At 43.1% G+C, this 21,881-nt stretch overlaps 2 protein-coding genes across 15 annotated transcripts in view; one reads left to right on the forward strand and one right to left on the reverse strand.

Moving 5' to 3' along the window:
• The window catches only part of dnah5 (dynein, axonemal, heavy chain 5), a 69,190-nt gene extending 63,155 nt beyond the window's left edge, over window positions 1-6,035 (reverse strand). The window contains exon 1 of the mRNA XM_061775932.1: window positions 5,382-6,035. Within this exon, the coding sequence (XP_061631916.1) occupies window positions 5,382-5,471 (90 nt within the window). The 5' untranslated portion in view covers window positions 5,472-6,035. The remainder of the gene's footprint in view (window positions 1-5,381) is intronic.
• A 135-nt stretch (window positions 6,036-6,170) lies between these two features.
• triob (trio Rho guanine nucleotide exchange factor b) overlaps window positions 6,171-21,881 on the forward strand; it is an 85,422-nt gene continuing 69,711 nt past the window's right edge. For 3 of the 14 annotated variants that reach the window (XR_009788884.1, XR_009788883.1, XM_061775910.1), the window contains exons 1-2: window positions 6,171-6,823; window positions 15,981-16,034. Coding sequence is in view for 9 of the 14 variants with exons in the window: in XM_061775910.1 (XP_061631894.1) it covers window positions 6,754-6,823; window positions 15,981-16,034 (124 nt within the window). In the remaining 5 variants the exon portion in view is untranslated. The remainder of the gene's footprint in view (window positions 6,824-15,980; window positions 16,035-21,881) is intronic. The other 11 variants (XM_061775901.1, XM_061775902.1, XM_061775904.1 and 8 more) reach the window with 7 other exon arrangements.

Below are 21,881 nucleotides of genomic sequence, written 5' to 3' on the forward strand. Positions count from 1 at the left end.
AGGGAAGATCATTCAAACCAACAGCCTGGGCCACCACCGCTCAATGGACACATGACATTGCAGAAGCCAATAATAACAGATTCCGAAAACGGAAAGTGCAAACAAATTGCGCTTCTGTGTGTGTGTGTGTGTGTTCTGTCCATACGAGAGAGAGATAGAAGACCGTGCACACCAACGTAATAACAACTACATCATAAATAGCAGTCACATGCAGGCAAATTCAAACCGTGAGATAAGCCTTGGGAAGACTGACAATCCCAATTATAAACAAACAGCTGGCTTTTGGAATTAAGGAGAAAACGGCACTGAAAATACTGCGGCACGACTGTTTGGCACGATAAAGTTAGATAACTCATCTAATATTTAAAAACGCAATTTGGAATGTTTTCAGTAACCTGCCGTTCGAGCAATCAGTAAAGGATTAAGTCAAATCCACAGGGGCATAGAACATACTGCTAAAGTCCATTTTACTTACAGCCAGTTTTGACCTTAAAATGCAATTTTGGGGATAAAACCTGCAAATGAAAGTACTGTAAAAGCTATCCATTTGTTACGTGGATGACCTTTGCGACTCCGTGTTTCCAGAGCGGTTTCCCAAACACCCGACACGACGGATCACCTCCCCACCTCATCCCCCTCGGCAATACCGCTCGACGCTAATTTGCGTTCGCTTCTTCATTTACAACAAGACAGAGGAGCTGCAATTTTCACATGCGCTCCACTTACCACTTGAGATCTTTTTTTCACTCAGTTGAATAGATGCAACGTTCCGACTTTAACCATAAAAAAATTGTATGTGTGATCGTAGATGACCACGATGCGTCCCATGAGGCACGCTGTAGGTGCTTAACATACTTAAGATACTTAGGTTGTTCAACTAAACTATTTTAAAAAATAAGGTTAGTCAAATAAAGCTGTAAGCTCTCTTTTGAATGACATTTTATTCTTGAGGAAATAAAAAACATCAATTTGCTCATGCTGGTCGTTTCATGTGTTTTGTGAATGTACAGCAAATCCAGTCAACTATGAAGATATGTGTCACTTGGAAAGTACTGCACATCTATAACCCCAATTCCAATGACGTTGGAACGTTGTGTTCAACAAATACAAACAGAATACAATGATTTGAAAATCATGTTCGACCTATATTTAATGGAATAAAGATATTTACCATTCAAACTGATAAACGTTATTGTTTTTAGCAATTAATCATTAACTAAGAATTTTATGGCTGCAACAAAAAGCTGGGACAGGGTCATGTTTACCACTGTGTTACATCACCTTTTCTTTTAACAACATTCAATAAACGTTTGGGAACTGAGGACACTCATTGTTGAAGCTTTGTAGGTGGAATTCTTTCCCATTCTTGCAGCTACAGCTGTTCAACAGTCCGGGGTCTCCCTTGTCGTCTTTTACGCTTCATAATGCAATGGGAGACAGGTCTGGACTGAAGGGAGGCCAGTCTAGTACCCGCACTCTTTTACTACGAAGCCACGCTGTTGTAACGAGTGCAGAATGTGGTTTGGCATTGTCGTGCTGAAATAAGCAGGGGATTCCATGAAAAAGACAGTGCTTGGATGGCAGCATATGTTTGTCCAAAACCTCTATGTTCCATTCAGCATTAATGGTGCTTTCACAGATGTGTAAGTTACCCATGCCATGCCAGTCCGGATGGTTCTTTTACTCTTTGGCCCGGAGGACACAATGTCCACAATTTCCAAAAACAATGTGAAATGTGGACTCGTCGGACCACAGATCACTTTTCCACTTTGTGTCGGTCCATCTTAGATGAGCTCGAGCCCAGAGAAGCCGGCGGCGTTTCTGGGTGTTGTTGATAAATGGCTTTTGCTTTGCATAGTAGGGTTTCAAGTTGCACTTACGAATGTAGCGCCGAACTGCATTTACTGACATTGGTTTTCTGAAGTGTTCCTGAGCCCATGTGGTGATATTCTTTACACATCGATGTCGGTTTTTGATGCAGTGCCGCCTGAGGGATCAAAGGTCACGGGCATTCAATGTTGGTTTTGGGCCTTGCCGCTTACATGCAGTGATTTCTCCAGATTCTCTGAACCTTTGGATGATATTATGGACCGTAGATGATGAAATGCCTAAATTCCTTGCAATTGTACGTTGAGGAACATTGACCTTAAACTGGTGGACTATTTTCTCACGCGCTTGTTCACAAAGAGGTGAACAAGTGTGCCCCAGCTTTGCTTGTGAATGACTGAGCAATCCAGAGAAGCTCCTTTTCTAGCCAATCATGGCACCCACCTGTTCCCAATGAGCCTGTTCACCTGTGGGATGTTCCAAACAGGTGTTTGATGAGCATTCCTCAACTTTCTTAGTCTTTTTTGCCATCTGCCCCAGCTTTTTTGAAACGTGTTGCAGCCATAAAATTCTAAGTTCATGATTATTTGCTCAAAGCAATCAAGTTGATCAGTTTGAACCTTAAATATCTTGTCTTTTTAGTGTATTCAATTCAATATAGGTTGAACATGATTTGCAAATCATTGTATTCTGTTTTTATGTATGTTTAACACAACGTCCCAACTGCATTGGAATTGTGGTGTAAATAAAGCCCAAAAAAGAATTGGGTACTTTCACCTGCAGTGTAAATCCAGCATGAGACTCAAAATAATCAAAATCCGACCAGTTTCATGTTGCCACATACATACAGCTGCTCTAATGAGTTTACTCCATGAATGACAAAATAATTGCATTTGACCTGAGAAGCCAAAAGCCGTCTGAACCTTCCGAGCACTCAGGTCACCTTACCTCGCTTTGATATTCTGACTGCAGCATCGTCGTTGCCCTTTCACACTGACATTTCTTTTCAAGTCGGCCCACCCTCTTAATTGGCTTGGTTTTGCAGGGCAGCAGAGAATTAGGGTCGCCAACAAAGACGAGACAGCGAACGAGCGGCGATGCGAGCAATCAGCTGTCTCATTAGTTGCCATGTGAGAAGGGTTGCTGCCCTGAAATGATCTGAGTTGCTCCTAAACGGTCACTGCGAACAGGATAATGCGGTGTAGGATGGCCGGCTGTGCAGCGGGTAATTATCATGTTCCTGCTCTCACCTTACATGGAACACAACAGAGTGGGAAGGACAGGGGAAAGGATGAGCAGTTGTGGGGGTGGAGATGAAGGCCAATCCACTTCCCCGCCTGAACACACCTTCTGGATTGTATGCGCCACTAGCGCTGTATGCTAACAAAGTGATACTTGTCTTGCAGAGGGCGAGCTGAGGGGTAAACACTACTTGGCCATCATAAACTGTAAGTAAAGTTACAGACATGCACATTATTCTGGATGGTGCCCAAAAATGACACAACAACATGCTTTAATATAAACAAAACAAAACAAAAACAAAAAAACATTCATTTAAGTCATTATGGTAATTGATGGTTACATTTATCGAAGTTAGGATGCTCAGTTTGTTCTGATCCATGTCGACAACTCAAAAGGGACAAGTGACGATCAAAGTGTGAACTGGCCAGGTGCATTTACTTTACGTTGTTTACATCCCCATTTCATTTGTGCGTTTGGACAGGAAAAACACAAATTCAGCAATTTGAGGGATGACATCATAGACATTATTGACTCACAAATAAAAACATTCTAAAGCCCTGACAAGAGAACTCAAATGGAAAATTATTTTGTGCGTATTGTGAATTTTGATATAATTCTATATTTCTATTGGTACACATCGTCACTCTCAGGCAGAAACCTCCTGTGTCCCAATTTGGGACATTTACTATTTTTTCACTAATCTATACTACTATATTGGTCCGTGGCCATGTGTGTCTATTATTTTGACAAATTATTGACCAACCAACCTAAAGTGTTGAAAATCTCTTGCTCTCTTTTTCAATGGAAATGGATCAACAAAAATGCCTTTTTTGCTCGTTTTTTTTTTTTTTTTTTTTTTTTTCTGCTTTGAAAACTGAAGGGTTTGGAGACGCGAGGATCCTGCCCAATGCCTGCGAAAACACCATCAATTTACATCACGATCCATCATACAATTGTTATGACCTGCACTGACTACATACCCTGACCCCTACATTTACGTTAAGTCAATTCTCTCTAAATGCAGCATTGGGAAATTGCTTTTTGTCCTTTAACTGAAAGTAAGTGCTTCAAAAGTAAATTGTGCAAAAAAAAAATAATAAAAATTAAAAAAGGATTATGCCCTCAAAAAAAATAATGCATTAGACACAAATGTATATGAATAATAAATTGCATTTGTTCTCATTGTGACATGGAGCAGATGAGAGGCACGGCATGAATCCAACTGATGGGCTTTACAGTCTATTGAAAACAATAATCATCGCCAAGCTTTGCATTTAAAAGCAGTTATTTCATCAATTATTCAATGATTGATTTTCTATACACAAGTGTCAGCTTGTGAGCTGCCGTGAAACAGGACACTGACTGTGAATTATGCATGTTGTGGGGAGATCCGAGAGAGAGAGAGAGAGAGAGAGAGAGAGAGAGAGAGAGACAGAGAGAGAGAGAGAGCTGCAGAGAAAGAGGGGAGCAAGACGGCCTTCTCTCCTCACCCTGAAACCTGTTTGTATATTTCTAGTACACGATACGATACTGTATACTAACTCGCCGCAATATGAGGCACACCTGCAAAATCTAATGTGCTCCATTACAACAGTGGCATTAGAGATGTGCCTGTATAAAGATAATAACAATTCAGATTTAACAATAAGAGAGAGAGAGGGAGATCTATAATTGTTCTAACTCCGACCCAGATTGGTCATAGTGAACGTCAATATCCAGTCATCATCCTCATCATCATTCATCTGAGCGATTGGGAATTATAGTACAGTGTAATGATGCTGCCCTCTAGTGGTCAAACCGCCGCGGTGCACCCAGCAGCTATTGGTGTGAAAGGTTTGTCGGTGTTTCCCCAAACGAGGATCACATACGCCTCATTTCTGAGGTTGGGGGTTCCGATCCGCAGAGATATAGATTAGATAGATAGATAGACCGAATTTTAAATTTATATCTAATCCAAGCATGAAAAAAAACCACACAGACATTTTAAAGTGTTGCTTGTTGGTCCGTGGCAAGTAATAAGAACAAAATGGTGAAGACTGGTCCATGGGGTTTTACGTGCAGTCTCGATTTGAAGTTTAGTCAAGACAAGTTAATTAGATGGGCTTGGTTTTCGTGTACAAAAAAAATAAATAAATAAATGTAATTAGTGCACACATATTAACGTGAGAGCCAGAAACAATTTACACATCTGAAGGGTCATTTAATAACATTTTTATTCTCTCGACACGAGAGAAAAAAAAAAGGCTACCATCGAGCCAAATTGAATTCCAAGGCCTTAATTAACGAGCTGAAAGTATTAGCAGTGATCATACCTGCAGTTCCTTGAGGGACTCCACAGGGCCAGCTGCCTGGCTGCTTCTGTTCCTGTAACTGACTTTTACGAGTCGTGACGTGGACGACATGCCTCGCGCGTTCCCTCCGTAATCAGATGCAACACAAGATTTGACGGTTGTTTCTTCAAATCTCTGCTGTTCTTTCTACGTGTAGCCAGTCTTGGCCACCGTCTTGTTGTTGGTGGTTACCGTGGTAACGCCAGCAGAGTGGGGGTGACCGCTTTACCCACTTTCAAAATATATATGTTCAAAAAGGATTTTTGCGCGCTGATAAATGAAATGTCAGTCTTTCCGTATAAAGATATATTTAAAAAATTGCTTGAATCTGTATGAGTCATTTTTCATTGAACTGCATGCATCATAAGTTTTTATATATTTGTTTAAATAATACTTTCATGGGATAGAGGATAGAAACAAGGGGGTGGCGGTCACCAGATGTTCACAGGAGAGCGCTACTGATGATTATTTTACTTATTCAGTTATTTGCTACATATATATGTACCAAATACACAACAAATATGTATCAAAGGCACGTGTGACGATATAAACATTCAAATCCGGTCAGAAACTCTTCATCACGTCCGACCATGTCAGTCTAAAATCATTTATTATAGTAAAAGTAACATTTGAAATATTTGCAAATGTATTTTGTAGCAACCTCCGAAAGCAAAAACGGGTGTTTTGTCGATGAATTGTCAAATATAGTTAGTTATTGGCGGAACCGCTGTCGCCTCCGACAAGTACTGAGGTTGGCCGCGAGGTGGCGGCAGTGCACTGTAACGCATCTTCATGGGCCAAGGAAGAGTCGCCAGGAAGCGGAGAAGCGGATTCCAATTTGTGCGCCGAGTGAGCTCATCGCGCAGATAAGCGGCCAGACTCCGACGGGCGCTCGGAATGAGCCACAAGCGACAATGAGTTCACGTCGCGCGAGGCCACGAGAGCCGTGACGCTCCCTCGCGGGCCGCATCAGCACCGCAGTGACGTGGGAGGGGAATCAATTGGAAGCGGCGCACAATGCACCGACCCCACCTCCTCCACAAACGGAATCCCAGGATATCCCACCCCCAGCCCTCCTCCCCGAGTTCCTTCTTTTTTCTTTTTTCTTTTTTCTTTTTTCCCCAACCTTCTGTCTCTCTCTCCAGTGTCGGCCCTCGCTCGCTTCTCTTCCTCCGTTCGGCTGTGGAGCGCCGCCACTCGCTCGTGACGATTTGTCCGTCGTCGGGCAAAATGGAGGAGGAGGTCTTTGGCTTCACGAGGCGAGCTTCCGGCTCGCTCGTGTGACGAGAGCCGACACCGAACCGCCCCGCTTTGTGGATTTCGATTGGTGTTTTGGGTGCGGGGAGCCGCAGCCATGAGCGCGGCGGACGGGCTGGATGAGGCTGCGAAGGACGCTCCAGACGTAGCGGCGTTTTTCAAATCCGGTAAGTCAGGAAGGGGCGAGTCCGGTTCCGGGGGGGGGGGGTGCTGTGTCGGTGTTCATTTGAATTGTCGTGCAGAAGCATTGATGATTCATTGATTGATTGATTTGGAGCTGCAGACCATCAGGCGCGGATGCAGGCTGCACCTTCTACGTCCAATACCAAGTCCTCCATCCTGGCCTGAAGGATTATTTCATCCTACGGCTCAGTATCACGCATGAATGGGCCTTTCTGACATGACGGCATCCTCCTCCTAATCAGCATAGCCAAGCCCTCCGCAACAATGCATCCAAAACGTCAACGCGTTTTGTGGGGCCTGACATCATCGTACACACCAGCCAGTGTGGCTGTGATGCAGCGAGAATCGTCCGATTTGCGCCCCACAATATTAGGTACACTGGCACAATCAAGATGCGACGCCAGAGCCGCATCCAAAACGGGCTCTTTAGACTGAGAACGAGACAGCTACTACCGTCGTTGCTTTTCAAGATGTCGCGCCACGACATTTGTCATGTCAGGGAAACCAAAGTGTCAACACGTCTTCGAATGATGCAGCGCTGTTCTATGCCGCTCTAAGCATATACAGTCGTTTGTACGACGGCTACCTGTATTTTAATGCACTGCAGTATTGAGCAATAGTCCATGAAGTTCAAAGCATTTCTTTTCATGCCCTGTTATACTGTAAAGTCATTAGCACATTCCTAACACTATTCATTTTGTTTTAATCAATGTTATTATACATGTATGTTTTAACTTATGCATTAGTATTTCTATATTTGATCGCATTGCTTTAAGCGAAACACGTTGTATACATGCGAAGTTGGTCGCTTTAATAATGCTGTGGCTCTCCCCCCCCCGCCCCCCGCCCACCCCCAAGTGTAATCCATTGCGACATGCATTCGTTCATCGCATTCTGATGAGAAATACGGTAAATGCAGGTGCGTCATTCTTTCCGCTGTTATCCCCTCATTAATAGTTATCATACCAAAAAAAAAAATACAAAATTATATAACACTGGGCCGCTCTGTGTGTGTTGGTCGGTGGCTTACAATTTACCGTCACATCGGCGCTCATCTCATTAGCATGTCCAACCGGGTCCCTCTGCTGGTCACTTATTAATATTACAGTTGACTTTTATCATGTCAAGACACCCAACATTGCGCAGGAGCCTGCGATGTGACGACTGCGCGCACGCACGCACTTTGCGATCTTAACCTTTAAACTGCACTTGAGCCTGTTGTTAAGAGGACAGGGAATGTTGTTGCACTTTTTTTAAAAGGTAGATTTCCTGGCAAAAGTGCATTGCGGGGCTTAAGATGCTGGACCACCAGCACTTATCCAGCCCCACAAGAAACAGCTGTCTCGCCCTCTCTCGCTCAGCTGTTTCTCTCCGTGACACCTGGTGCCGTTGATTTCTGCTGCTCACACTTGCACAAACGCAAAGTTACATGCGATGCCGTCCATGCAGGAGACTTCTTGATGAGAAAATATGCATATTAAAGTCTCATTTTAGAAAAGGTGCACTATCCATACAGTAATTAACACATTTATTAGACCACCAATATGAATTTTGTGCAACATCTGCCTTATGTGAATTGCATTTGTAATTACCAAAATCTGTTTGAATGCTTCTGTAATGGAGAATTAAAACATCTATTTTAAAGGTAGATTATTTTATTTTTTCAAATTGCTTTTTTATTTTGTGTCTCACTGTTTTACAAATGGCGGCACGGTGAGCGACTGGTTAGAGCGTCTGGCTCACAGTTCTGAGGACCGGGGTTCAATCCCCAATTCATTTTGCCGCTCACACACGCTGGTCAAGCAGTGCCGGCCAAGAGGGAATGCACCAAATTAAACGTGCGTTCATTCCTTCAAAGTCCTTAATACACTTTTAATTCAACTCTTGCTCTGTTCTGTAACCTAATACTCTTCATTCATCCATGCAAGCATATTATGGATCTTCTCAGTCAATATTCTAATCTATCGTTGTGCAACGTGCTCTCGAGCTCTGCTGACTGCAGTGTGTGTCCAGCCGTTGTTGTTGTTGTTGTTTTCATTTGGATAAATGATCAATGTTATCGCTTTGCTTTCATTTACCGTGTGCTTCTATACCGTATGTTGTTTTAACACTGACACCAAGTACACATCTGTTGTAGTTAAATGCATGCCATTAAATCCGTTTATGTATGAATTCAATAAGATGATGCCCTGCGATTGGCTGGCAATCAGTTCGGGGTGTACCCCGCCTCCTGCCCGAAGATATCTGGGATGGGCTCCAGCGCTCCCGCGACCCTTTTGAGGATAAGCGGCTCAGAAAATGGATGGATGGATAAATAAGAGGAACACTAGATAACCATTTAATGACAGGCATCGTTTCTGTCATGACTCAGCAATATTTGCCCATTCTTCCTTGCGAAAGCTGACTCTATCCACAAGGCGATTGTGAAGAGCACGAAGAATGGGACGCCAGCTTTGTGAAAGCCAGCTCTTTATACCACCAAACTTGCATTAGAATCTTTTGAGTGACTTATGGCTATTGTACAGGAGTTTATTGATATATATATATATATTGTCAATCCGACTTGCCATTATTTGTCCAGCGCGCCACCTGATTGTTGCCAGCCTGTTGCATGCAGAAATCTTGGCTCAAAGCTGCTCATCCTAATTGATCCCAAGCAGTATAAACCCAAGGCTCTAATTTGTTGAAGTGTTTTGTGTTTTTCTTGAGAACTGCTGGCACTTTGGTGCTCCCTTTTCGTTAGTGAAGGCAACATTGCAGCTTTTTAGCCTCCTCTAACAAGTAGACCTCAGTGAAAGCTGGCTGCTTGCTTACTGGGCGGTTGAGTAATCGAGATTTTCACCTTCAGGGTAAAGTGAAGACGACGTTGGGTGACAGTTGGCATTTTTCAACACAACAAAGCGAGTTTCAGCATTTGTTTTTGAACTTGAGATGTCTTCTAATTTGCCTCAGCTGAATGGATAATTATTATCAGCCCTTGAAAGCATTGTGACGCTGGTCTCTGTTAGCAAATTTGCATCAGACTGAGCTCCATCTCGGTCCCAGACAGTTGCAGTAACTACTGAATTTCTCTAACCCGCCTTAAAAAGAGCGGGAGAAAAAAAATTCCCAAAACAACCCATCGCACGTTCAAACATCAAACGCGTCCACCCAGGCTCACATTTTTATTGATATAATTAGTCAGCAGTTTGCAGGATTAAGCAAGATCTGAAAGTAGCCCCATTTCAATTTTCAGTTCTCCTGAGATGAGTGGGCGTGAAGCAACCACAAAGCGAGCCGGTGCTTGAACGCTAATTGGCAAAACTACGTCCGAGAATTGCGAGAGAATCTTTGTCTTACGTCCCACCTTCATCAGCTGCCTGTCAACTTAAATCATCCAGTTGAGCTTTAGCTTGACCTCTGTCAGATGTTTTGTAGCAGTGTGGAGTGAGTCCCAAGGTACAGCTAAAAATAACTTCTAAATGATGCACATTTTCGCAATATATTATTAATTTAATGGTCTCTTGAGTAACATATAATGAAGTTAGCGGGCACTCGCAGTGGCATTATTGTGCAAAACTGCATTGTGGAATTGAATTGGCGTAGAAGCTCCTGGATGCACACTGCAATAAGATGTCAGACCATCTTAAGCTTTATGTAGTCCCATTCATGCCGAAATGGACTTGCCATAGGACAGTGGGCATCAACGTCCAAGGAAAGTCCGTTTTGATTGTGTGAGACGTTTTTGTCTATCAGACGCAATATTTTACAGACAACGTTTCCAATGTGTGCCAGCCTTTAGTGTCGAATAATGGATTTTTCCACATCTAGGTAATAATTTCCACATCGAAGTTGAAGGATTTCCTGTGCTTTCGCTCACTGTACTCCGATTTTTCATTTTAATTTCCTTATGTGGTGAACAAAAGGGTGAATGACCAAATGATGCCTCTCATACGGAAGCAGATTTAAGCATAGTGGATATAGGGAAGGACAGATGAAAAAAGGGTTAGAGCAAACTTAAAGGGATAAACAAGCCTTCACCCGTCAAATTACAGAGTTGAAGTTTGGATGGACCACGCCTTGCGAAAGTAGCCTTCTTTGCTCTCCGTGAGGCTGAAATCCTAGGTTCTATCAATGGGCAGTCTAATTAGCAGTTGGTCAGACTTGAAGACCAAAAGCACAGATCGGCATTGGCTATGTTGCAAAAGAGCTGACCCCGATGTACATGCTGGCTTTCGTATAAGCCAAGAAGAAAGATTTGGACGAAGAGAGACTTGCTTTATTTTTATCTTTTTTTTTTCTTTTCTTTTTTTAAATTGTGTGTATTCACCACCATCTCTGAATTACTAACCACAACAGTCTGCTGAGGAAGTTATTTTGGATTTTTATATTTTCAAGTCTGTGAGTTCCTCAGACAGTACTTTTTTTTAAAAATGTGTTCACAAAATTGTCAGTAAACAAAATAAAATAAAAAATGTCAACCCTGCTGTTGCAGATAAGATGAACAATATACAATAGGAGTTGAACGATTGAATATTTTTTTTGTCGTCCATTATAATGTGATGAAAGTGGAGTTGAATTCAATTCATCAATGATGTCATTGATATTTTTTTAGCACAACACAGCGGCCCCCAACCTTTTTTTTGCGCCACGGAACGGTTTCCCGTAAAGACGTATTTCGGAAGAACCGGAATTAAAAACAAGCTACACACTTTTCTGGCTTCGTACATTCTCCCGTCGACTCAAATCTGTCATTTTACACACCCGCAAACCAGATACGCACCCTGGGTGAAGCAACCCGGCGACTGCTCACTCGTGCGGGACGTACCGGGTCCATAACACTGACCGCCGCTCACCGGTTGCCCAACGCCCGTAATGTATCCCTACGTTCGTTATTGTAATGATCCAATGGTGAGTTAGATATTGAATCATTTGTTTTTATTTGCTTTTGCAACAGGCATGCCCCCTTTTTTTACTGTTGGACCGCCTAACATACGTTTTTTACGTTACGTTAAGCACAGTATTCTGCTTAGATTACTTTTATTGGATTTATTTCATACAGAATAAAAAAGCACATGATCTCCTAGTGTATATAGTATATTGGACAGAACGGCGCATGCGTCCCACTGGTGGTGGCACACACATCCGCTACGTAAGGTATTTAAAGCATGTCATTTCTATGACATTCACCAGTTTGTAATGAAAACTCCATGCTTCATGTGTTACAGCAAGCCTCAGACTTCAGTGAGTCTTTTAGAGGTTGCACAACATTTTTTAGATTACGCACGGTGGGTGTGTCAGAAGTCTGGACGGGAGAATGCGTTTCGTTGCAAGTAAGGTGTTTTTTATTTTTTATTTATAAGAACAGCGTCTCTGTCATTGCTATGGCGACCTAGCGTTGCGTCTTTGAATGAAGTGGTCATAGATGGCCAACTGTAGTTGGCAGCATTAAGCTCTAATTATTGACTGGCAAATGTTGCAGATGTTAGGGAGTCGAAGCAGTTGGTCCAGGATGCCTCCAGCAGTTCAGAATCAGATGTTTAGGTGGTTTCTCACGTGTTGTATTTGTTAAAGATCTGTTTCAACTGGTGTTGATCGATCTCAATAAAGACTCAATGTTTTTGAACGGACGGTCACACATTCTGTAAACATGTTACCTCCACCTCATCAAATTATTGATTCGTTGAAAATATGGACGCACATCCATTCGAGAGGTCATTTAGTGGTTCCGATGGTATGGTTTTCAGTGAAAAGAAAATGCTGACATATTTGTGTCAAGGTTTTCATCTAAATTCATCTTTTGGCAGATGTTATACATTTCTGGATAATTTAAGAGTACGTGAATTATGTGAATAAACACACAAGTGGATTATATTAATCAATACATGCAAACATTGCATTTCCCTTTACAAATTGCTTTTGAATGCGGAGACTTGCTCTCAACTGTCTGAAATATCAAATCAATCAAATTCATTTATATGGCTGCCCAATCTGGCTTTGTTTTTGACACCAGTGCAGTACATGATCCTGAAAACACTATTAGAATACAGATGAAGCTGCTCCAGAGATATAGTCGAGAGATGGAGAATGTTCTAGAAAGTCAACCCTCAGTGCAGCCAGTCGGGGCTTTATGGCAGAGTGGCCCGACGGATGCCTCTCCTCAGTGCAAGACACATGAAAGCCCGCATGGAGTTTGCTAAAAAAAACAACAAAAAAAAACACCTGAAGGACTCCAAGATGGTGAGAAATAGGATTCACTGGTCTGATGAGATCATGATAGAAATTGTTGGCCTTAATTCTAAGTGGCATGTGTGGAGAAAACCAGGCACTGCTCGTCACCTGTCCAATACAGTCCCAACAGTGAAGCACGGTGGTGGCAGCGTCATGCTGTGGGGGTGTTTTTCAGCTGCAGGGACAGGGAGACTGGTTGCAATCAACGAAAGATGAAAGCGTACAGGGATATCCTGGACGAAAACCTCCAGAGTGCTCAGAACCTCAGACTGGGCCGAAGGTTCACCTTCAAAAAAGACAATGACCCTAAGCACACCGCTAAAATACCGAAGGAGTGGCTTCACAACAACTCCGTGACTGTTTTTGAATGGCCCAGCCAGAGCCCTGACTTAAACCCAATTGAGCATCTCTGGAAAGACCTGAAAATGGCTGCCCACCAACGTTCACCATCCAACCTGACAGAACTGCAGAGCATCTGCAAGGAGGAATGGCAGATGATCCCCAAATCCAGGTGTGATGCTTGTTGCATCATTCCCAAAAAGACTCATGGCTTTATTAGCTCAAAAGGGTGCTTCCACTAAATACTGAGCAAAGGCTCTGAATACTTCAGGTTTTCTTTTGTAATAAATCTGCAAAAATGTCAACAATTCTTCTTTTTTTTCCAGTCAATATGGGGTGTGTACATTAATGTGGGAAACAATTAACTTAAATGATTTTAGCAAATGGCTGCAAAATAACAAAGAGTGAAAAATGTAATCATTTATACTGCACTTATTGTAGTATCTGTGTGTATATATATATGTGTGTGCCTTTAAGAGGCGGGGCCAGGCAGGGTGGCTTGTGACATCAGCAAGTCTCAGTGTGAGTGTCTGTTCTCTCTCGCTCGCACAGTTCTCCAAATTAGCTTCAAGCGCTTTGTTTTTCCCCATAATCCTGAAGGCACCAGGTATGCTTGTGAGCTCACAGTAAAGGTCATTGATTACTATCCACTGATTTGCTCTCGTCACAACGCACACTGACCATTTAAGAAGCTATGACCAATCCAATGCTTTTTTTTAACACTTTAACCTTGGTAGAGGTCTGTGCTCTCCTAGGTGCGATTCAAAGTTCTTTCAAAACAAAACCATCTTTTGGGGGTGGGGGGGGGTAACACTCAGTTTATCAGTCAATATCAATATCAATCAACAGCCTAGCTGTCAAACCTTTCTAAGTCATTTTTAATTTAACATCACAATATCAATAAAAATACCAATTTGCTTGCTAAAACATATTTATTTTGTTATATCTATGTAGATTATCAGCCATCCAGTTCAAGTGAATCAACAAATTGAATTGATGCAACTGGATGTGTATGTTGAATTTGTTTTTGTTTTTTTGTTTTCCTTCTTGTTTCCAAAATGACTTGGCCAATTATGCTACTGGGCTTATGTTCTGGCGTATTTACATGCTGTATGTGTCCGAGCTTGTGCACTGCTCCAGACTTCTTGTCTTCTGTCAACAGCTGTGCACGGCCTGTCCAACACAAACTGTGCTCGCTCTCCCTCTCAAGCGTGCACACAACATTCCCCTTTGCGTTGAAGACAGCAGCAGTCTTTGATCCGTGTCACGTGAACGCTGCCAGCCCCAACGCTCCTCTACTTTAGAGAGGCTAAACTGCTGCCCGGCCTCCCCGCCATCGGATTGAGGATCAAACTTGGCATCCAACCATTTAGGCTTGCAGAATTAGAGACATAGATTACATGCATGTAGCGATTGGCCACAAAGTAATGCATGTTTGAGCATCATAAATGTCTTTATGGCTTTCGAGCCAAGCAGTATTGTGCTTTATATCATTTCCCCTGCTTTAATTCCCACACACTTTGCAAAGGGGGGGAAAAAAAAAAATAAATAAGGTTCTACAAATCTTCTCACAGGACCGCACCACACTGTATAAAATGAAACATACAGGAAGTGAACAGGTGCTTGCTGTAATCCTGAAGCAAATGCCATGCTGTTCTTTTTGGAGAGACAGCTGGGTGAAGCTGGGGCAGAGGAGACCTAAGCTGACCCGCATCTCTGTCTTTTTCTCCCTGTTATCTTTCGCTACGACGACAGTGTCCTACTGACGTGACCCAGAAACGGCAATGTCAGTCTGTGGATTCAAACACGACACTTTTGTACAAATGAAAGCTATCGTCAGTGTTTGACTTTGTTGAGATTTAATTGAAGGTTAAGTTTATACAGTCCAAGCCATACTGAATTACTATGCATTTTGTGTCCCTTATTTGAGCATTGAAATTGTATTTTAAAACCTGAACATCAGGAAAAAATATGCTTATCTATAAGTTTGTTTGCGGCGGCACCGTGGCCGACTCACAGTTCTGAGGACCGGGTTTCAGATCCCAGTTTGCATGTTCTCCCCGTGCCTGCGTGGGTTTTCTCCGGGCACTCCGGTTTCCTCCCACATCCCAAAAACATGCGTGGTAGGTTGGTTGAAGCCTCTAAATTGCCAACAGGTGTGAATGTGTGCGCGACTGGTTGTTTGTTTCTATGTGCCCTGTGATTGGATGGCGACCGGTTCAGGGTGTACCCCGCCTCTCGCCCGAAGTTAGCTGGGATAGGCTCCAGCACGCCCGTGAGCCGCGTGATGTTGAAGCAGTACAAAAGATGGATGGATGGATGGATAGATTGTGTGAGGATATTCATGATTGAATGAGTGTGTATGTGTACAAGTGAGTCAGAAAGAAAAGTGTATTTGCACCTCTGATTTCATTACCGAACCATGTGAGTCACAATTAAGAATGCGTGATACCAAACAAGGGGCTTTCATCATTATCATTAACTTTAATATTCTGACCGCTCGCTTAAAAATACAAACTAAAGGGTTAGTCAGGTTTTGTCTTCTTCACTTTCCTCAAACCACAAGTCTTAATTTGTCTTCTGTCTTTCTAGATTTCTCACTTCCAAAATGTGAATCTAAACTGGATGGACCTGGTCAGACCTCAGGTAGGATTCACTGGTCGTCCCAGTCTTTGCAAGCCAACTGGCAGTTTACCTACACACAGGGTGTGAGGACTATTTCCACTGAATTTCCATGTCCCTGTGGCAGTTGTATGAGTAATTACAAAAAGGATTACATTGACGCTAATTGGTTTAACATCAAACTGCATCACTTGTTACGAGGTAAACTGGGATTATCATGCTTAGGTAAACTTCACAGCTTGATGAACGGTGTGTTTGTTTGACTGGTAGACAACTGGTATGGTTATCATGCCCATACTCGGTCAGCTCGACCATTTGGCAATATTGGCATACGTATGCCTATAGGTGTCTGTGACACCCATTATAGTTGTATTGGGGGAAATAATAATAATATAATTTTCAAACAAAATTTCCCACAGCAGTCCTGCGCATCTCTCACTGCACACTCGAGTCGGGGTAGGCCTGGCTCTTCTGACGCAGATAGTCCAATCAATTCAATATCTTTTAGACGAGACATGAGTAAGAGCTGGGAAACCTTCCTCATTCGTACATAGGTGATGCTTCAAGAAAATGTGTTATTTGAAGAAACAAGCTTATTATTTTTTCTTGGGCTCAACTTTGTTGACTGTGGCAGAGAGTGGCCACAGTGCAGACTTGGACAGCAGTCTGCCTATCAAACAGACATCAATAGTGTGTGTTGTCTTTAGCCTAGCGAGGGCCATGTGGTTTACATGGTTCTTTTTCCTGATGTTTCCAATTGGGTCATCCTGGGATAAACATTTCACAAGACTTGTTTCAACTGACAGTCTGGCCTATTCTTCCCAGTTGCCAGGATCTGAAAGGGGTGTTAATAGGAAGCGACTGGACGTGCCAGCCAAATCCCGTGCTCACCCTCTGCCCAAAACCTCTCCGATTTCATCCTTGCAGATGCAATGAAAATTTTTTATTTATTTCAGACATCAATTCATCAGCTTTTCACATTGAATTTGAGGTAATTAGATTGCAGAGTACTATAGTGTTTTAAATTGTGAAAAAAATGCTAATGTCTCATTAAAATACCACTGGAAGTTACGTTTGCACTACGTTACTTCTGTTCGTGCTGCACTGATATTCGTGTTCGCGTGACTCTGTTTCTAACATGTTTGACATACTCTACTGCCAAAAGCATATTGCTAACCACGACGTCCTTTAGCCAGAGACTGAGCTGCACCACATTTGGCGGGAGTGTTACTTTTTCTGTGGGAACTCAACTATGCCTCTGTACTGTGCCCTAATTATTACAAGTGGTTTCCTTTTTTCTCACTTTGTTGTGGCACTGCTTGTTTGGAACTTTTGTTGTTTCCTTTTAGAGGATTTGACATAACCTCAACTGGATACTTCCTGTTTTCCAATCCAAGTCAGGCTTGTTTGCCCTTTGTGTTTTTCAAAACACGGGGTGGTTTCATGATTTAAATTTTTTTTTGGAGTGTGCTCTTAGGCATTGACTGAGGGTTTTTTAAACACAGGGCAGCACCTTGCTTATGTGGGTTTGTTATTAAGGACAGCATGTCCTGTTGGACTATTGAAAACAGCAAATAATACATTCAACTTGATTACGAGACTCTTCATTGTTATGCTTTCAGTGTGATCACACACCAGAAGCAAGATATTGTCCTCCATTGTTTGAGCTGTTATTGTTTATTTTATTTAAGAAAAAAAATTCCAGCAACACTAAGGAAAGCCTTGGGTTAAATGTCTGTTTCCTGTTGGGGCTGTGCATCATTAAAAGTGTTACATAAATAATGCAAGCACTGACAACTTAATTAGTTTTTTGGGCCAATAGGGTTGGGAGATTTAAATACACTCACTAGTAGCTACAAAAAAAATGTACCATTTTGCAATTTATGACATTTTGAACCCTCTCCTTGAGCCGTCACCTTATCGTGGTGGAGGGGTTTGTGTGTCCCAATGATCCGAGGAGTTGTCTGGGGTTTCACGCCCCTGGTAGGGTCACCCATGGCAAACAGGTCTTAGGTGCTGGTTGCTGAGGCAAAAACCCGGGTGTGGCTGAGTTCGGTGAGGCCATAGAGAACGACTTCCGGACGGCGTCGAGGAAATTCTGGTCCACCATGTCTCAGGAGGGGGAAGTAGTGCACCATCATCAATGCACTACCTTAGAGATAAGGTGAGAAGCTCGGTCATCCGGGAGGGGCTCAGACTAGAGCCGCTGCTCCTCCGCATTGAGAGGAGCCAGATGAGGTCGCTTGGGCATCTGTTTAGGATGCCTCCTGGACGCCTCCCTGGTGAGGTGTTCCGGGCACGTCCCACCGGAGGAGACCCCAGGGACGACCCAGGATACGCTGGAGAGACTACATCCTTCGGCTGGCCTGGGAATGCCTCGGGATCCCCCCGGAAGAGATGGATGAAGTGGCTGGGGAAAGGGAAGTCTGGGCGTCCCTGCTAAAGCTACTGCCCCCGCGACCCGACCTCGGATAACCGGTAGAGATGGATGGATGGATGGATAATATGTGTGTGTATTTTACTGTTTTCAATTTTATGTAGTGGAGTTTTAAACCACAGAAAAAAATTATTGTTAACGAGTAGTTGGTGAATTAACTTTTGAAATGCATAATTAATGCATATCAACTTGTTTTCGTATGAAGTACTCCATTTGTTCTCCAGATTGTATTTTATTTATTTATTTATTTTAGTTTTCTGGTCAAAGGGTAAATCCAGTGGTTAATGTTTACTTGCTGGGTCTTTTTTAGTAGTGATGCCTGCACACGCACGCGTTCACATGCATGCACTCATATGCACTGTAGAGGCAAGTGTCCCAGAAACACTGTAAGCCCGCATATGGATTTGCAGGCTAAGTGTGCTCAGAGTAAATATTTAGACACTCCCCCAGATATGGTTTGGCTCTCAGGCCCATGTAATCTGCAACAGTAGCCACATGCCTCTTCTGATGTATTTCTGCATTGATGATGCTATCCTATTTAGCGTTGGGGGTCCAGGTGGGATGGCACAAGGATTCTGTGGTCCATTTAATACCCCTCGTCATCTGTGCGTGATTGATGTCGCCAGTCATTCACAGTGTGCGTGTGCGACTGAATATGTATGATGTTTGGTATCAGGTTCAAATTCTTTAACAAGATACAGTATGTTGCCAATCATTCTGCAATGTCTTTGGCACTTAGAACACATTTTATTTTGTATCTATTTGCCGCAGTGGTGTGCTGTTTTAGGGCTTGTATCTGAAGTTTAGTGTCTTCATACTGTAGTTGTTATACATGTGATGCTGTTCAGTTGATTTTCAGTGAGTTCAGTAATGAACTTCAGCTGTGTTTCTCATCTGTACGCACGTCACTCTGTGGTTCCTATTGAATTTGGGCTTTGATTACTAAACATGTGCACTGCAGGCAGACAAACAGGCTGGCATAACCACTCATACTGTGCACCCTTTTTAAGCATTTGAGGAAGTGGTATTCTGTGAAGTTTTTGTTGTTGCATTCTCCCTGCAGAGGCCAGTTTGGGCGAAACTGAACTGCGAATCTGTGTAGTTCCTTGTATGTTGTCATGTATTTTCATCCAACACATCTTAGATTAAAAATAATGCACTATCTTCTAACACATCTTTTCCCAGACGGCACAGTGGACGACTGGTTAGCACATCTGCCTCCCAGTTCTGAGCATCTGGGTTCAAATCCGGCCTGGAGTTTGCATGTTCTGGGTGGGTCTTTTTCCGGGTGCTCCGGTTTCCTCCCACATCCCAAAAACATGCATGGTAGGTTAATTGAAAACTCTAAATTGTCCGTAGGTGTGAATGGTTGTTTGTTTATATGTGCCCTGCAATTGGCTGGCGACCTGTTCAGGGTGTACCCCGCCTCTCACCCAGCGTCAGCTGGGATAGTCTCCAGCATGCCCGTGAACCTAGTGAGGATAAATGGTTGGATGGAGATCTTTTCTCAAATGGAGGACATTTAGGAACACATGACTACTGCAGTATTAAAAATACACTTTGGAATAAGAGAGGGAGGCAAGCAGTTGGTGTGTACTTCCGCGGTTCAGGCACTGTATGCACATCACAATCTCTTATGGTGATATTTTTCCCCCAGCTCTGTGTGAATAGTAATTGTTAATTCAAAACACATTGTTAATTCAAAACACATAGCATGACAAGTTTGTTCATATTTCAGCACATCAGGACAATTTTGAATATGTTGCAATGCTAGCTCCTTCAGTACCATGCTTATTCTTTATGAAATGTAAGAAAGAGAGAAAGCTCCATACAGGTTGGCCAGACACAGGGATAGAGATGGAAAGGATGTGAAGCACGTTAGGGTGATTAAGGATAGAGGTGGAAATGTGTTGACTGGTGCCAGTAGTGTGCTGCATAGATGGAAAGAATACTTTGAGGAGTTTCTGAATGAGGGAAATGAGAGAGAAGGAAGAGGCAAGTGTGGTGGACCAGGAAGTAGCAGTGATTAGTCAGGGGGGAGTTAGAAAGGCACAAAAGAGGATGAAAAATGGAAAGGCAGCTGGTCCTGATGGCCTACCTGTGGAGTTATGGAAGCATTAGGAGAGGTGGGTGTGGTGTTTTTAACCAAGTTGTTCAACAAAATGATAGAGGATGAGAAGATACTGCCGGAATGGAGGAATAGTGTGCTCGTATCCATTTTTAAGAACAAGGGAGGGTGATGTCCAGAGTTGTGGGAACTATAGAGGAATAAAGTTGAGGAGCCACACAATGAAGTCATGGGAAAGAGTAGTGGAGGCTAGACTCAGGACAGAAATATTTGCAAGCAACAGTATGGTTTCATACCTAGAAAGAGTACCACAGATTCATTATTTGCCTTGAAGGTGTTGATGGAGAAGTACAGAGAAGGTCAGAAGGAGCTACATTGTGTCTTTGTAGATCTAGAGAAAGCCTATGACAGAGTACCCAGAGAGGAACTGTGGTACTGCATGTGGAAGTCTGGAGTGGCAGAGAAGTATGTTAGAATAGTACAGGACATGTATGAGAACAGTGGTGAGGTGTGCTGTAGGTGTGAGAGAGAACTTAAAGGTGGAGGTGGGACTGCATCAAGGATCAGCCCTGAGTCCCTTCCTGTTTGCAGTGGTGAGCTTGGACTTCGCAGATGATAGGAGAGGAAAGAAGATTAGCCCAAGTAAGACCGAATATATGAGGAGAAGGAAGAGTGAGGAAGAGATAGCGAGGGTGGATGACTTTAAATAGTCGGGGTCAGGTGAGTGTGGAAAGTAGGTGAAGAAATGGATCCAATAATGTAACGGGTGGAAGAAAGGTGTGTTATGTGACAGAAGTGTCTCTGCGAGGGTGAATAGGCTAGTTCAAGTAATGCAGAGATAATGGCATGCTAAATTCAATATCCTATGTGCAGACTTCACTTGCATAAAGTGAGTAAACTCACTCTACAGAGGGGGCTTCGGTTTACAATGGTCCGACATACAAAGTTTCGAGATTACAAAGGGCGTGCAATGAACTGGTTTGCGCAGTGGCATAAGAAGACCGTCACATGGCACAAGAAGTCATTGTAAGGTCGCAATCAAGGAATATAGGAGAGAACCTATTTGTGGGGCGTGGCCTGACTAGAACACATGTGGGATTCCTAATAACGTGCCATGCCGTAACAAGGCCTGCACGAATGCTTTGTTCTTTGTTCCCTGCGATTGGCTGGCAACCAGTTCAGGGTGTATCCCCCCCCCCCCGTGACGTTAGCTGGGATAGGCTCCAGCACGCCCGCGACCCTAGTGAGGAGAAGCGGCTCAGAAAATGGATGGATGGATGAACTAAACGGCTCTTATGTCGTCAATACACTATTACAGATGTGACATTGTCAAGTCTTATGTAATGTTTGTTTGGGTGTACAAGGG

The sequence above is a fragment of the Phyllopteryx taeniolatus genome, chromosome 6 (genome assembly GCF_024500385.1).
Source record: "Phyllopteryx taeniolatus isolate TA_2022b chromosome 6, UOR_Ptae_1.2, whole genome shotgun sequence".
Lineage (NCBI taxonomy): Eukaryota > Metazoa > Chordata > Actinopteri > Syngnathiformes > Syngnathidae > Phyllopteryx > Phyllopteryx taeniolatus.